Source organism: Zeugodacus cucurbitae, chromosome 4, assembly GCF_028554725.1.
Source record: "Zeugodacus cucurbitae isolate PBARC_wt_2022May chromosome 4, idZeuCucr1.2, whole genome shotgun sequence".
In the NCBI taxonomy this organism is placed as follows: Eukaryota; Metazoa; Arthropoda; class Insecta; order Diptera; family Tephritidae; genus Zeugodacus; species Zeugodacus cucurbitae.
This window is the reverse complement of record NC_071669.1, coordinates 30,430,308-30,448,460: the sequence shown is the minus strand read 5'-3', so window position 1 is coordinate 30,448,460 and position 18,153 is coordinate 30,430,308. Positions and strand designations below refer to the sequence as shown.

Here is an 18,153-nt window from a genome sequence, read left to right as displayed (position 1 = left end):
ACACAAGATTTTCGTGAACTTATGTTAATTAGCTCTTAAGGATCGCATAAAAACTTTCATAGAAACTGTTAGTACCGCTCTCTGGCCTTTCACAGAAGAATTCGCCGACACCTGACTTCCACATGCCTTATGTGACAATTCATTGCAAGCAATAGTTAGCATACAAATTTTGAAAGCACTGCATACCATAAGTAATATGAGGTCTCCACAGCCAATAATTACAACAAAAGTGTTGTTATGATTAACTATTTGTCTGTGCCCGTTATCGACTTCTGGTATCGTCGCGTTTTACTGAGAGTTAAAGAGTATATTAACCGGAAATATTAACAGTAATATGGAAGTGGAAAAATTTGACGCGTTGTTGTTAGCAATAGCCGAAAAGCACAAAGATGGAATTCCTCAGGTTTTCCTCTCGATCTTTTATTTTATTTAAATACTAACATTGTATTTTCAGTTTTTAGATACAATAGCCAGCTTCTTGCGAAGAAAAACTGATTTCTTTACTGGTGTTGTTCCAGAGAAATGGGAAGGATTGCTTTTGAATGTTTTCCATAAGCAATATGATAAAGCAATTGAACAAACCTCGGGGAATGGAAACGAAGTTTTATCGAAACAGGATACTAAGAAGTCAAAAGATGTTGCTTCGATAGAATTGAGGTAGATATAATGAACATTTATTCCAGTAGTGGATTATAAAGAAAACTAAAGTAGGGGAAACTTTAGTATACTATCCCAGGCTTTCGGTAATAAAATGGGTATCGTTGGAAAGAGGATGTTCTCCAGATTAAGAATATATATACATATAGATGCAGCTGACTTATAGTTTTCGAGATATTCGCACTTAAAGTTGAAAAAAGTGCTACTTTTATCTTAAATTTTCACAATATATACTGAATATTTTATTAATATTCTGCACTTATTTTACACTTACACTTCACCACATTGTGAAGTCAAAGTGGGGAAAATGAAAAGTTCTATCGTGTAGAACTACTTTCTGCATTGGCGGCCTTCGGCCGCGCTTCAAAAAAATAACCCTGGTCGAGCCAACACCGGGAGTTATCAAAGAGGGGGAATTGAAATACTCTTTCGTGTAGAACTACTTTCCGCATTGGCGGCCTTCGGCCTCGAAAACTATAAGTCAGCAGCAGCTATATGTATATATATTCTTAATCTGGAGAACCTCCTCTTTCCAACGATACCCATTTTATTATACCGAAAGCCTGGGATAGTATACTAAAGCCGACCCCTAAAGTATTTTATTGTGCTACACTGGTTTATGGAATGGATACATTAAGAATATGAAGTGCGATCTATATTATATCTAACCAGTCGACTTAACAGTAGTAGTATTAGCATCGCAGAACGCACTTCATACTGTCGAACAATTTCTAATTTTATAAGGCTTTTTTTAATATACATTTATTTAATGAATCTGCTCTTTAAAGACTAACAATAAGCTATAAAATCTTAAAACTAATTAAAACTAGACAAGCTCAACCAGGTGATTGAGTTGTTTTGGTGAAACGTTGCTCTTTTGTATGCAGGCATATCTCTTCTTTTTAGACGTGATTGATAACAGGATTGTACTAAAGCATTAGCCAATGGGTTTGGGTGATCACCGAGTTTAGATATATATATCAATCTGCTGTCATCTACTTCTTTCTTAACCATAGGGATACCAAGATCTTTATGGATATTATCATTGCGCATGTACCATGGTGATCACGTGATTGTTCTAAGCATTTTCGATTGGAACCTTTGTATTATATCGATATTAGTTGCACAGGTCGTACCCCACAGTTGAATGCCGTACATCCAAATCGGCTTTATGACCACATTGTATAAAAGCACTTTGTTGTCTGGCCTAAGTTTAGAGTTTTTATTTATAAGCCAATTTAAATTTGCAGCTTTTATCTTCATGCTAGTTATTTTACTAGATACATATATATTTTCTCCACGTAAGCCTATCGACAGATTTGCTGAATGTGAGAATGGCAAACCAATTCTGATTTTCATTGTTGTCACAAAATCTGATTGGATTTTCGGCTTTTCGAATATAAGCAAACCAATATTCGAATCAGCTGTTCTGCTATTTATTCATGGGGAAAAATTAGCAAGACATGTTTTTGGAATTGTAATCATGTAATTAGTTCAAAATGTTCATTAAACCCAAAAAATATAATTGAAATGAGAAATTATTAAGGGAAATCAAAATAAATTTGAACAAAATGTCTCATATCTGTCAGCCATGAAGCTCTTGGTTTATTTCTGATAGTTAAACCGATAAAATTGGTTTCCATGACACCTAAAACCAATAGAATTTCTGATTCGAACATCAAACCAATAATATCAGAATTCATGACACGAACGTTTGTATTCTAATTCCGACAACTGTCAGATTCCACAACAACCCTGTATAATTGATTAAATAAAAGGTAAGACATTTACGCATCTAGAAACGAAGTGGTAAAAAAATTTTGCGCAGAGTTAAGTTTTTTTCTACCAAAGAAAATGGTGCAACACTATTGCACATGATTAAAAGGACATTTTAGCGCAAGATTTCACCACAAGTGCAGCCTGTTTGTTTGAATTACTGGATCTCTATAGCGCTTAGCCAATCGATCACAGCCAATATATTGCACACGTGTTTCCTCGAACCCTATATCAATACCCTGAGTGCATCAATCCTACACTGTTCGTTCCATTCTGTTCTTGGTGATGTCCTTATATATATTAATGATGGTGGTGTTCTTGGATTGGTCTGATCAGACTCGGAGTCATAATGCCTAGAACTCCGCAGGGGCCCTAAGGTCCTGTGTTGGCCATTCTCTGTGGGTGGCGGCGCTGTGGGAAAATTGGTACTTTCTTTGAGTTTAAGGCCAGGGGGTTACGAATAGACATGCGTTACGAAAGAGAATTGCATTTCGAAGTGAAATCGGTACTCTGTAAATATTTGGCGTAGGAACCGCTTATGCGATTATAGCCGAATCCACCAGAGCGCGTCATTAATTTCTTCTTCTTACTTTCTGGCGCCAACTGGAAACGCCAAGTGGTCACTTTCCACTTGAAATCTCCAACGGAGTGGAGGTCGTCGTCTTCCGCGGCTTCCTCCAGCGGGTACTGCATCGAACACTTTCAGAGCTGGAGTGTTTTCATCCATTCGAACAACATGAACTAGCCAGCGAAGCCGCTGTCTTTTTATTCGCTGAACTATGTCAATGTCGTCGTATAAATCTTACAGCTCATCATTCCATCGTCCGCGGTATTCGCCGTTGCCAATGTTCAGAGGACCATAAGTCTTGCGCAAAACCTTCCTCTCGAAAACCCCAAGAGCTGTCTCATCGGATGTTGTCATCGTCCACGCTTCTACGCCATATATCAGGTCGGGAATAATGAGCGACTTGTGGAGTTTGATTTTGGTTCGTCGAGAGAGGACTTTACTGTTCAATTGCCTACTCAGTCCAAAGTAGCACCTGTTGGCAAGAGTTATTCTGCGCTGGATTTCGAGGCTGACATTGTTCGTGTTGTTGATGCTGGTTCCCAGGTATACGAAATTATCTACGACCTCGAAGTTATGACTGTCAACAGTGACGTGGGAGCCAAGACGCGAGTGCGCTGACTGTTTGTTTGATGACAGGAGATATTTCGTCTTGTCCTCATTCACCACCAGACACATACGCTTCGCTTCCTTATTCAGTATGGAAAAAGCAGAACAAACGGCGCGGTTGTTGCTTCCGATGATAACAACATCAATTCTTCTTCAATATATCGAAGGCAGCTTTAAAATCGATGAAAAAATGGTGAGTATCGATGCTTCTCTCTCGGGTCTTTTCCAAGATTTGGCGCATGGTGAATGTCTGGTCCATTGTCGATTTTCCAGGTCTAAAGCCACACTGATAAGTTCCAATCAGTTCATTGACGGTGGGCTTTAGTCTTTCACACATTACGCTCGACAAAACCCTATATGAGATATTGAGGAGACTTATACCACGGTAATTGGCGCAGATTGTGGGATCTCCCTTATTATGGATTGGGCAGAGCACACTGACATTCCAATCGTCAGGTATGCTTTCTTCCGACCATATTTTGCAAAGAAACTGATGCATGCACCTTATCAGTTCTTCGCCGCCGTATTTGAATAGCACGGCCGGTAATCTATCGGCCCCCGCCGCTTTGTTGTTCTTCAAGCGGGTAATTGCTATTCGAATTTCTTCATGGTCGGGTAATGGAATATCTATTCCATCATCATCGATTGGGGAATCGGGTTCGCCATCTCCTGGTGTTGTACTTTCCCTGCCATTCAGCAGGTCGGAGAAGTGTTCCCTCCATAATCCCAGTATGCTCTGGATATCCGTTACCAGATTACCTCCTCGGTCACTACATGATAATGCTCCGGTCTTGAAACCTTCTTTCTTTTTACGTCTGCAAATGGGTCTCGCTTCCCTCTTCAGTTCTCGATATCTGTCCCACCCCGAACGCGTTGTGGTCTTTCGCAACGTTGCGAGGTAGGCACTCTGTTTTCTCTCCACTGCGGAACGACAACTCTCATCGTACCAACTGGTTTTTTGGCGTTGCCGGAGATCAATTATTTTGGCTGCAGCGGTATGCAATGAGTTTGAGATGCCGTTCCACAGCTCCCTTATATCGAGATACTGATGAGTGTTCTCAGAGAGCAGGAGAGCAAGTTGAGTAGAAAATCGCTCGTGCATCGCTTGTGATTGCAGCTTTTCGACGTCGAACCTTCCTTGTGTTTGTTGACGGGCGTTCTTTGCTGCACAGAGGCGAGTGCGTATCTTTGCTGCTAGTAGATAACGGTCCGAGTCAATATTTGGTCCTCGAAGCGTACGCACGTTTAGAACACAGGAGACATGTCTTTCGTCTATCACAACGTGATCGATTTGATTGCGCGTGTTTCGATCAGAGGACAGCCATGTTGCTTGATGAATTTTTTTGTGCTGGAATATGGTACTACAGACAACCATATTTCAGGCCCCAGCGAAGTCGATCAGCCTCAGGCCGTTTGGCGATGTTTCGTCATGGACGCTGAATTTTCCGACTGTTGTGCCAAAGACACCTTCTTTACCCACCCTGGCGTTAAAATCACCAAGCACGATTTTGACATCGTGGCGGGGGCAGCGCTCATAGCTACGTTATAGGCGCTTATAGAATCTCTTCCGTTGGGGCGTGGGCGCAAATCAGCGATATGTTGAAGAACCTCGCTTTGATGAGGATTGTGGCAAGACGTTCATCCACCGGTGGGTCCCAAACCCTACGCACAACCGCAGAAGCGGGCTTCGCCTTCAAACGGATGTCTGTTGGCTACCCAGGGGATACTTGGTCTAAAACCGGAAGTTGTGAGCTGCTTGAGTCATATGTAAAAGAATCGTTCCTGGCCACTCCCAAGTGAATGGCAATCAGAAACTTTCCTCACTTGCGTGAACTTCTACATATGACCCCATCCCCCTAGTTTCAATACGTAAACAAATAAATGAAGCTGTATGAAGAAGTAAGAAAAAAGAAGACACAGCGATTAATGTCGGAACTTTGAAATGTATTATTTTTTTTACCATTCCCAGATTAATTGTTGCTTGCTCGTTCTAACAGCAATATGTATGTACATATACATACGTACATATCATACCAGAAAAGTCTATAACAATAACAAAAATGTAAATTCTCACAACGAATAGATAGATTTTCATGTAAAATTAGATCTTTTTTTTACACGTTTTCTATTTTTTGGCACGATTTTTTTCTTAAATTGGTCCCAATAGTGAATTTTATATAAAAATATTTTTTTGTACGGTTTTTTTTTGGCACTAGTAATTTACTGTCCCAGTTAATCATGCAAAAAGGAGATCAACTATATATATAAATATTCTTAATCGGTCTTATAGATTTTTAAATATTCGTGTTTAAATTTTCTCACATTTTTCACATCACATATTGAAAATTACACTATTAACATGCAATTTAATTCAAATTCTAGATCTATTTAAGGTTTTTTAAGCAAAAATTACTAATTTTAAAAATCATTTATCACAGGCTGAAAAGGTTTCTGTGTTTACAATTGTGTTGAAACCTAGCGTTGCCACTTGTTAGAAACCATAGATGATGGATTTTTCAATGACCTCGTTTTATTTACTTGCATATCATAGCTTTTTGTCGTAGAACTTTTTTCTGCATCAAGTATGTATATAAAAAATCTTTCCAGGTATATCTGAATTTTTTTTCGCGTAGAACTCCTTTCACATTGGGGGCTTCGGCCGCGCTGCATTGTCGGCGTTTGGCCGCGCTTTAAAAGAATAACCCTGGTCGAGCCAAAACCGGGGTGTCCGAAGTTTTTTTCGCGTTGAACTCCTTACTGGACTGGAGGCCTTCGGCCGCGCTTTAAAAATATAACCCTGGTGGAGCCAAAACCAAGTGTGTTCGAAGTTCTTTTGCATAGAACTCCTTTCTGCACTACCTGCCTTCGGCCGCGGTTTAAAAAAAATAACCCTGGTCGAGTCAAAACCAGTTGTGTTCGAAGTTTTTTTCGCGTAGAACTCCATTCTGCACTGGCGGCCTGGTCGAGCCAACACAGTTGTTAGCAACATAAGGGACTGTCCTCTCTATATGACTTTTAAAAATTTATTTTGTTAAATAAAAGAAGAGGAATTTTAGCAAAAAGGAATTTATGGATGAATTTATATATGGTATCTACAATGTGGCAGCGCTCGTTTTCCGCATAATTGTAAACACATAAATATTAGAGTGAAAAGTGATTTTTGAAATAAGTAATTTTTGCTTAAAAAACTTTAAATAAATGTAAAATTTGAATTTTATTGAATGTTAGTAATGTAATATTAAATATTTTTAGTGAAAAAAAGAGCGTAAAATGTGTGAATTTGCTTTTTGAAAATTTTGATTTTTTTATCTTTAAAGCCGAATATCTGGAAACTAGGAGTCTGCGGTACCTATAACCCTATATATTTTTTAATCGGGAAGACGTCCTCTTTCCAACGTTGCCCTCAGATCGCGGCGCCATAGAAATCGGAATTGTGCCTATGAAACCCGATTATTGTCTATTAAATAGTATTACGTTTATGACAATACGAGGGCTGCTATATATATTTCTGGCCTAATAATAAAAAAGGAATATTTATCAACGAAAATGGTTTTATTGTTTTTTAAAATATTCTCCATCAAGATTTATACACTTTTGCATGCGCTCAAACCAATTTTCGAAGCACTTTTTTTGAGTCTTTTTTTGAGCGATTGTCAAATTGTGTGGGATTCAACGAGAAGGTATCCTCTATCTGAAGGTATGTTACATGACGGTCTTGCATTATCAGTTCACGTACGTCATCGATGTTTTCTGGAACAACGGCTGTTTTTGAACGACCTTCACGGAATTCGTCTTTGAGCGAGCGTCGGCCACGATTGAATTTCTTGTACCAGTTTTTCACAGTGCTATAGGATGGTGCTTCATAGCCATACAAAGATTTTAGTTCATCGATGCACTCTTGTCGCGATAATCCACGCCGAAAGTTGTGAAAAATGATCGCACGAAAATGTTCACGAGTTAATTCCATTTTTTGGCCGAAATAAATTTTTTAATTCCCTGTAAATAAAACAATTCACGATTAAATGACAAAACGTTCTGAGTGATGTTATGGTAAAAAATGTCAAACTTTCCAATGGAAATGTCAGATTGCACCTGGCAACACTTAGTGTTGCCTAGGCCAGAAATATATATAGCAGCCCTCGTAGTTATGGATATGATGTTATGTTATAGCACCTTTAATTAAATTTTTAAGCAAAAAATACTTATGTCTTTACTTACTTTTGACGCAATAATAATGTGTCTATATACTTTGGACTACAGCTAAATTTTCCAGATGAAAAATATATTCGCACAATTAGTCGAAATTATTTGCAATTTGAATTCTTTTGAGGCCTGTTTCATGTTAATTAGCCCAAAATAAAATCTCCCCAAAAGTACCATTTTCGTCTATGGGGATTTTGGTGAAGGATTTACTCATTTCGTGCAATCACATTCTATTCCGCTTTTCCTACTTCAGAAATTAAAGAAATTTCATATGTTGAATTTAGCAATTCAACAGTTCGGGTGGCTATTATAAACGCGCCTTAACGGAAATATAAAAAAATGTTGGATAAATGCCATGCTTTTCCACTCGTTTATTACGCTACGTGCTACGTGCTAAATTAATTATTATATTAAAGATACCTCATTTTTGGCTCAAAATAATTTCAGTAAGCGGAAAGTAACATAACAATTTATACAGTTACATTGCAAAATAATCGTTGAGTTAAATACATCTTTAAATTGGCGTTAATCAAAGCTAAGTCTACCATCGTTCTCAGCGTCAACATCCAGCATTCGGAACCAAACGTATCATTTAAATATAAAATAATTATTTTTGATATATGAGGCAGTAACATTAAGCGAAAACTTTCGTAGTAGAATAGCGGTGAGATGACAGAAATTTTTATGTATAACCCTATTTAACATAGACGTGGTTTGCTTTGGGAAAAATTCAGTGAATATAAAAACCACCGCGGCATATTTGGCTGATTGTTTTGGATATATAAGTGTGAAATATAAGTAAAAGATGTACGCTGTAGTCACTGTATGAGCCGGTCGTCGGACGCGGCAATAATTATACAAGTTATATGTTTGCAAGTACTCTTTATTGGCCAGGAACGTGTGCTCCGGCTTAAGCTCAACTTAAATCTAAACTAGCCCAATACCTAAAACCATTAAACCCTAAGAACGCATATTCAGTAGTCGACGCTGCCGGCTTTGACGTCTGCGTCGTGCTTACTCTGCTTCATACAATTGGTGATAGTGCAAGCAACGATCGCTGGTCAACTGTTTACGCAATCGGCTATTGACACTGTTTATGTAATCTGATATGTGGTTGCTTTAGTGGCGGTCGTTGCCCACACAATCTGCTGATGAGGCAAGATGTTGTATTGGCCTCACCACATTCGTACCCAACTGGAAATTGGGTATTATGTGTTAACTACTTCCCCCTTCGAAACACGATCGTCCTCGTTCGTTGCCATATCTTTCACTACCAGGTTAAACTCGTGTAATGCTCGTGTTTATGTACTGCCAGAGGAAAGCGAGGCCACTGATCAACGCAGCTACTCCCAGACCCAGGATGAAAGCTTCGTTAGTTCTTCTTTAATTTCGTCAATGGTTTGTAGATTTTGATTGTTGAGGCGGAGAAGGTAAGGCAAACTCAAAATGGTCTCATGGCCAGAGATGTTCAGCAGGGGTGAAGCGGCAATACCTGGAGCCTTTTCCAGCCTGCTCATTCTGTTAACGTACTTAGTGCCGTTCAGGAACACATGGTCCTCGAAAGTGACAAGATACGTGCCACTTACATTTTTCTCAGGTGTTTCATCAATGGCGATTCTGGTTGGGCTGTCGTTAATGATTGTGACTCCATCGTCAACTATGGTGCTAGCGTTAAGGTGACTCGGTTGCGTGTTACAATGTGCTGTGCCACCGGTGTGAAGTTGCAGAGCGCATGTTGTATTTGTAGTTAATCTGCAGAACGTTGAAGTTGTTGCTTCACAGTTGTTGACCGTCAAAATTCCGCTCTTGCACTCGACCACTGTGTTTTCGTTGATTTGCAGCACGACGCTGTTGTGTACCACCGGAAAAATCAAAACTTTCCTACACAAAAACTTAACTCTAGGATATTTGATTATAAAATGAATTACATCATTGTGCTGAATAACTTTAACGGTTCCATTAGTTCAGTGATTGCTATATCAGTGATTGGCCCAACCAATATGGATTTCAAACCATCGTCATCAATGATTACTGGATTTACTACCTATATTTTCGCAAGGGTTATTGCGAGCATTCTATTTTGAATTTCCGTGATCATAATCCTATTTCGAGTGAGTAAAATTACAAAAAGGTGCGCCGTATCGATTTTTTCTTTCTTCGCCTCTTTGAGGAGTTCATTCATCGTACTAGTTAGTGCGTTAATCTGATCCTGTGTCCTTGTCTATTGTTGGATTCTATTAGTTGGGCTTCTGTCATTCTAATTTGGTGGAAATCGTCAGCGTCTGGGGTACCTGTGATAAATTTAAGGGCTGAACCCAGAAAGTCTAGGCTTCTTGCCATTCTATTAATTTTTACCATTACCTTTTCCCCCACTTCAAAGACCCTGTTCTGCCTTGACGGGTTATTTCTATCGAGCTGAGCCTGTTGTGCTTGTTCAATTTTACCTTTCACTTCCTTTCGGAATTCTTCGGCTGAGGCGTATATTACCTCAATAGGCTCTTTATTTGTGACCGAGTGTATTGTTCGGTTGTATTCAATGGTAGCTTGAGTGATCAGGTCCATTGTATCGCTTATTCTTTTTTCAAGTTTAAGGCACTTAACAATTTCTACCATGGTACTGTAAAACTTCTCTACCTGTCCGTTGGAAGTACTGTGTTATTGTCCGCGACGGTATCGGTTGAATTTATCAACACAAGTTAAAAAATGCTTCTTGTCTGTGGAGAAAATATCTATGTGCAGCATTTCACCTACGTAACGCCGAGTTCCTGCCTTCTAGGGTGTCGATCGTATTTGGCTTTCGTGCATATATTGCAGTTTGTGACAATTTCGTTTGCCAATTTGGACATTTTCGGAAAATAATAGTCACAGAAGATATGTTTCACATTTTCCTGCGCAGCTCTATGAGCACGATTGTGTTCAGTAGTGACTATTTCCCTTTGTTCATCCTTGTTCGTAATATCCGACACCATGTTTTTGCAGTACCAGAATTTGGTAGATGGGTAGCATCTTACCAATTCGTGTTGTATGCTGGCTAGCGCCGGTAGCTCGCAATGAATCGCGTTCACCACGAGGGGGTTAATAACCTCCTTTACTTCGTCAATGAGGCTGTTTCTATTATTGAGGTGAATAACGTGGCGGCTTTTCCGCCAAAGAGTATAAAATTTCGTTTCAGAGGGAAACACGACTCCTCCAAAACTATTTGATTCCTGAAGCAGTTTATGGGTTTTTCTGTTGACCGTGTAGGTCAGTGACAATTCACTGTGAACTGTCGCTGCGTCAGATTTGAGTTCGCTCTCCAACGCATTTATGTTCTGCCGTGAGAGAGCATCTGTGACAGAGTTTTCCTTACCAGGTTTATAATGAATTTTAGCATTATGCTCGTCTATGAATGCCTTCCACCGTTTTATCTTTGCATTCGGGTTCTTATCAGAAACCGCAAACGTTAGAGGCTGGTGGTCTGTATAGATGTTGATGTCCCTAGTTCCGTAGAGGTAATTTTGAAGTTTTCCTAAAGCCCATACTATGGTCAGTAATTCTCTTTCATTTGTTGCATAATGCATTTCCCTATCCTTCAGCGTTCTTGAAATCATTGTAATTGGTTTACCATTCTTCGAGAGGACTGCGCCAATGCCGTTAGCGGAGGCGTCTGTCGTTAGGTCAAATGGTTTTTTAAAATCTGGATACATTAAGATGACATCTTCAGATGCTAGGATGTTTCTTAATCTTTCGAAGGCATTGCGTTGTGCCTCACTAAAATCAATGGGTACCCTTCTAGACTTGTGTTTACTTACTAAGCCATTTTCACCTTTTAGGATCTCAGTTAGAGGTCTTGCTATGGAGGCGAAATCTTTTATGAAACACCTGTAATAGCTTGCTAGCCCTAGAAAAGATCTAAGAATGAACAAATCCTTAGGTTCAGGATATTCCTGAACGGCTTTGACCTTTGCGGGGTCAGTTTTTGCCCCACCTCTTGTTACTATGAAACCGAGATATTCCACACTTGTTTTAAAAAAATGTGTTTTTTCTCGTGACACTTTCATGTTGACCTCACACAGTTTTTCCAAAACCCAGTTTATATGTTTGACATGTTCCGATTCATTTTCGGAAAAAATTATGCTTCCAGCATTCTTCAAACCGAATGGCAATCGACAAAACTCATATTTCCCATATTTCCCTAAATTTGCCAGAATCATTGAAATATTCGGCATTGGGTACTTATCGGCAATAGTGCGCTCGTTGAGCTTCCTAAAATCAATAACCAGACGTTTGTTTTTGTTGCCTAACTCGTCGTAACCCTTTTTATCCACGACCCAGGTTGGGTTGTTGTAAGGTGACCTTGACGGTCTAATGATTTTATTGCGTAGCAATTCTCTTATTTCCTTTTCGACAAAATCTGCCACTTCCATTGGGTGAGGATACAACTTCGAATAAACAGGCTCGTTATCTTTGGTTCGGATCGTGGCCACAACCGAAGTGTTAAATGGCAACAGCTCGTTAGAGTCCGCGAATGCCTTAATCCTTTTCAGGATCATTTTTTTAAATTCTGCCTTCACTGAACTTGGTACCTGTATGTCGTTGACATTTGTAAAGTTAACGTTGCTGCACTTATGATATTGCAGATCATCTGACATGGTACCATAATTTATTTTGCCTCCGTCTAGGTCAATAGTCGCGCCCACCTGCGTTAGCAGGTCAAGGCCTATGATTCCGTCGAACAGTGTTAGACTATCCAACACAAAGAATGGGGATATTACCCCGAAAATATTTATCAGGCATTTCTGTTTGATTTTATTGGACCCATGGATAGAGTTCACATTAAACGTGGAATCTACAGGCTTTACGCCTTTAAGCTCCTTTACGGGCCTGACATAATTTTTTGCCGCCCCCGTGTCAATTAAAAACCTTAGTGTTTTCCCAGCCAACGTCCGCTCAAGGAACGGTAGCCGGGAGTGGCCTCTAAAAAATTAATAGAGTCACTTTCGTAGTCAACCCCATTTTCATTGTCTACCTCTGCTACTGCAGCTGCGGCAGCAACCTCATACGCTTGGAAATCCTGATCAACATCCGAATGATTCAAATTGTTGACCCTTTGACGCCTAAAATCTGTCATACGCTCTGAATTATTCTGTCTCTTATTTCCCTGAACGGGAGCATTGTGAATACCGGCAGCTTGTGCCTGTTGGTATTCCGTTGGGTGCCTAAATTTAAACGAACTAGGATCGACGTCCATAGGTTCGGGACCTCTACCACGAAAATCCCTATCATTTTCGCGTTGCCTAAATGATGAAGCCTTTCCTGCATTATTTCTGCCCTGACTCTTGAAGTAATGTGGATTTTTTGCGTGATTGGCATCGCCGCCACTATTCTGTGAATAATTATTTTGCCGCCTAGTTTGGGATTTTTGACCCCCTGACTTTTGAGCTCTCTCTTCGGCATTTTTAGCGTAAGTTGCCGCGAACATGTACCTATCGTGACTCGACTCGGCCTCGCGAGCTAGTTCCAAGGCACTTGGTAGATCCTTTGGTCTAGCTGGGAATACAGCCTGGTGTAGGGGTCTTTTTAAACCCGATACGAACGTATTTGGGCATCACATCTAAATTTTTCATTTAGGACAGCTGCAGCAGCTGCATACCCGTTTCTGTTTCCACAACGTCTGCCACACCTAACCTGCTAGTATGGTTTATCAATTCCTGCACTGAGTTATCGTAAAGCTCTTTATCGTAAGGGGGGGTGGCTCATTAGACCCTGAACAAACTAACACACACAAGTATTTTTTCACTCAAACGCGGCGCAATCGTTAACGGCCACCAAAACAATAAAAAAAAGATCACTTCACTCTTTATATAATGCTGCTTTATTAATTTAACAAATGATGACGATTGGCTGTGCCATTCACTTACATAATTTTTCAATAAAAATGATAATTCCGTTGCTCTGTGGCTGGGTTGTTGGTTGTTGATCGCTAATTTTCCTCTTCGTGCCCACGTTGGGCGCCAGTAAAAGATGTACGCTGTAGTCACTGTATGAGCCGGTCGTCGGACGCGGCAATAATTATACAAGTTATATGTTTGCAAGTACTCTTTATTGGCCAGGAACGTGTGCTCCGGCTTAAGCTCAACTTAAATCTAAACTAGCCCAATACCTAACTTAACCATTAAACCCTAAGAACGCATATTCAGTAGTCGACGCTGCCGGCTTTGACGTCTGCGTCGTGCTTACTCTGCTTCATACAATTGGTGATAGTGCAAGCAACGATCGCTGGTCAACTGTTTTCGCAATCGGCTATTGACACTGTTTATGTAATCTGATATGTGGTTGCTTTAGTGGCGGTCGTTGCCCACACAATCTGCTGATGAGGCAAGATGTTGTATTGGCCTCACCACATTCGTACCCAACTGGAAATTGGGCATTATGTCTTAACTTATACACAAGAGTGGCGGTGCACTTCTACAGGTCTCTGCTAAGGACCATAACTAGTCTATACGGCGCCTGCTGGGCCACCAAACAAACCTAACCTATATATAATGTGGCTGAAAGAAATAAGTAAGGAACATGTAAAGGGTGGCAAATATGAACGAAAACATTTATGCAAAAATTATAAAACTAATTTTTTTTTTGTCAGATTTATCGTTCATTATACCCATAAACAATTGACACAATTAATGTACATACTTATGTCGATCAAGTTATACAATGGCAAATAAAATATACTCGTCTCAAACAAATGAAGTCTATTCTACTGCCATTCGACATTTGTATTAGGGGTGTATGTTTTCGCATCAACTGAGTCACAAGAAATGTTGTGTCCTCAGTATATACAGTAAAAAACATTATTTACATTATTTTTCATCTTTTTACACACCACCGAGGCGTACTTGGGTTATGTGGTACCCTTTTTTGCTACAATTGTGGTAATTAGGGTGTTGTGCTAGCATTTAATCTTCACAAAAATTTTAAAGTCTGATGATGACAAATAAATATTAAATACTATTTTTTTCATAATTATTGTGATTATTTTAATTTATTTCGCATGTTTGTTCAATGTTATTGTAGTATTAAATGTTATTTATTGCTAAGTTAGTAATATTTTAGATTCTTATGTATAATGCGATTTGAATATTTCTTCAATCTTAAATTAAAAAAAATTCATACCTGGGTTGGTAATACTTAGGGATGCAAACATCGTGAAATGAAACATCGATGGTTCGATGTATCGATGTTTCTTCAAAACCCATCGAAATCAAAAACATCAGCCATTAAAACATCGATACATCGAAACATCGATGTATTTTTGAACTTTTTTAACTTATTTTAAATTTAGTGTGAAAAGCTATGGGATACAGAAGCAGAAGCATAAATATATGAAATGTAGTACGTCTTAAGTTGATACCTTTTATTTCACTTAGCATTATATGTCTGTTAAAGTTTTTTTTTCTCAATAAATAACAGAATTTCAAAACAACGAAGTGTTTCCACTGTCATTTCTTTTCGATTCTACTCCTGAGTGATAGTTTCCCTGGGTTTAGAAAACGGTCGTTTACTCGGCACTGAAGTGACCACAATGTGTAAATATTAATAAGCCTATTTATACAACTCCGGAAACACAGTATTCATGTCAACCCAAACTCTATTGGCTTCTGATTGGTAGGGGTAACAGCCGAGATACACTTTCTCTTCAACCTTCCGTCCTTGTAATTATAGATAAATTTGACAGCTTACATTTCACTTCTTGGTGGACCAAATGTTTATTCTGGTTCCAAATATCAAACGAGTATTCTGTTTCACACTCATCCGAAGATTCCGTTGTATCAGCGCGATTCTTTGATTTGAAAAAAGTATGTCTTTTAGCCATACCATCTTTAAAATGCAGTAACTTGAATCTCTGATCTAACGCAGTAGCCTACGCCAGAATTAAATTGTATAAATAAATCATAAAAGTAACCGCAGTATTGTCCAAGCGCACATTCCCTTAATGAATTCTCCGTATTTTACAAAAATCGAATTTCAATGTAATAAAGCGTATCCAAATAGAGGGTTTCGAGTAATACCCCAAAAAGTGTGAAGGTGTGAAGTCAAATTTTTATATAAAACATCGACATAAAACATCGTTGAAAGTGACATCGATGTTTTTAGATTCGAGACATCGATGGCTAACATCGATGCTTTTTGACGGAAACATCGATGTTTCAAAAACATCGATACATCGTTTGCCACCCTAGTAATACTCCATTTGACCCTTTAAATTTTTTTGAAAATTGAATATTACCAACAGTTATAGTATTTATATTAGTGGTTTGATGAGGGACATGAACCGTTTTATTGCTGCGAAAGCTGCGACAAATTGAAATACTTATTCATTAGAATCAGGACATAATGTTTGCAGATTACAATATTTTTAATATAAATATTCTAAATAATTTCAGTAAAAACTAGCAAAAATGCATTTTTTTTAAATTAATTTTGTGTCAATATAGTTTAAATAAATATGGCTAAAAATAACTTACGACAGAGAATTACTTGTATGAGCGCTGTATTTTATTCTCCCCACTCTTGGAGACATTGTCCAAAGAGGACTAACCCTAGCGAGGAAATGGTGTATTAATGTTGGACTGAACATCAATCCATCAAAAACAGCCATTATCCCCTTCACAAGAAGAAGATCGCTCCCAGCCCTGGGTTCCATTACACTCAATGGCGAAGCGGTAGCTGGGGTAGTGGAAATAAAATATCTTGGAGTATTATTAGATACGAAACTGAGGTGGAAGAAGCATGTGGACTCCGTTATAGCGAAGGCCACCAAGGCACTAATGGTATGCAAACGCCTGGCAGGCAAAACTTGAAGCTGTAGCCCGCACATACTGCGATGGATGTACACCGTGATTGTGAGGCCTGTAACCACTTATGGAGCGGTGGTCTGGTCTTCAAGGATCTCCCTGGCCACAGCTGAAAAGCAACTGGTCAAACTGCAGCGGTTGGCTTGTATATGCATCACTGGTGCTATGCGCACGTGTCCAACTGCAGCTTTGGAGGCAATCCTAAACCTTACCCCACTTCATTTGGTGGTTGGCACTATGGCCAAGAAAACCTTACTGGCGCTAACAAGGCCAGGCTTAGGAAACAGCAAGATGCTAAGCGCCAGGCAACTAGATATCATCGGTAGGAAGCTTCCAATGACTCTCCTGCCGAGGGACGATATCATTAAAAGGGTTCATCTTGTGAGACGTTTCAAAACAGTAATATCCAACAAAAGGGAATGGGAGGACTCAACTCTCAAGGAACTCATAAGTAGAAGCACACAACAATGGTACACTGACGGATCAAAGACAGCAGTTGGTATAGGCGCCGGGATAACGGGGCCACGCCTGAAGCTGTCTTTATCCATGGGCAATTTCCCCAGCATCTTCCAAGCTGAAGTCTATGCCATTACCAAGTGTGCAGAGGTAATATTGGACAGGGGATATCATAAGGAACGCATAGCCATTATCAGCGATAGCCAAGCAGCTCTTCAGGCACTATCATCCTTCGAGGTGGACTCGGGGCTGGTTACGGACTGCATAGATACTTTGAACAGGATTTGCAGAAATAACAGCATAACCCTAGCTTGGGTTCCAGGGCATAAAGGAATAAAGGGGAACGAATTCGCGGACCAACTGGCAAGGAAGGCCGCGGCCACCAACCCAATCGGGCCAGAACCCTTTATTGCGGTTGGTCGGCATGTTCTTACAACCCGCCTGAAAGAGGAGGAGGCAGCAAGCAGGAATCGCTGTTGGTTGCACATGCAGGGACTTCGCCACTCAAAACTGTTCCTAGGAGGATACAATCTGAAAAGATTCAAACAGTTAATGGCGCTCCCCAGGAACAAGCTGAGACAATTGGTGGCACTATATACCGGCCACTGCAGACTACGGTGTCATCTGCACAAAATGGGAATACAATCGTCGGACCTTTGCCGATTTTGTGACTTAGAGGCGGAGACACCAGAGCACCTACTCCTTGACTGCCCGGCGATCGCGAAGGAGAGGGGACAGTCAATTGGGGCTCTTTATCCCCAAAGAGGAAGTATCGCATGCATCAGCCCTGCAACACTGTTAAGATTTCTTAACGTGACGGGGTTGGAGGGGGTGCTGTGATAACTGGAGAGGGCACAATAGACCTTAGGTCGTGGTGCAATCCTCACAATATAATCTAATCTAATCTAAAAAATAGCTCATCTTCATTATATAAATTTTTTGCATATAATATGGCACACATAGATGGTAAAATCTTCTATGAATGAAATATAGCATAAATAAATAATAATAATATCTATATAATATTTAATATTTTATGACTAAAGTCTTTAA

At 39.7% G+C, this 18,153-nt stretch overlaps 1 protein-coding gene across 1 annotated transcript in view; it reads left to right on the top strand.

The window, feature by feature from the left end:
• Positions 1–239: 239 nt before the first annotated feature.
• Positions 240–18,153, top strand: part of LOC105218410 (nuclear migration protein nudC) — a 40,419-nt gene continuing 22,505 nt past the window's right edge. The window contains exons 1-2 of the mRNA XM_011193972.3: positions 240–403; positions 455–657. Of these exons, the coding sequence (XP_011192274.1) occupies positions 335–403; positions 455–657 (272 nt within the window). The 5' untranslated portion in view covers positions 240–334. The remainder of the gene's footprint in view (positions 404–454; positions 658–18,153) is intronic.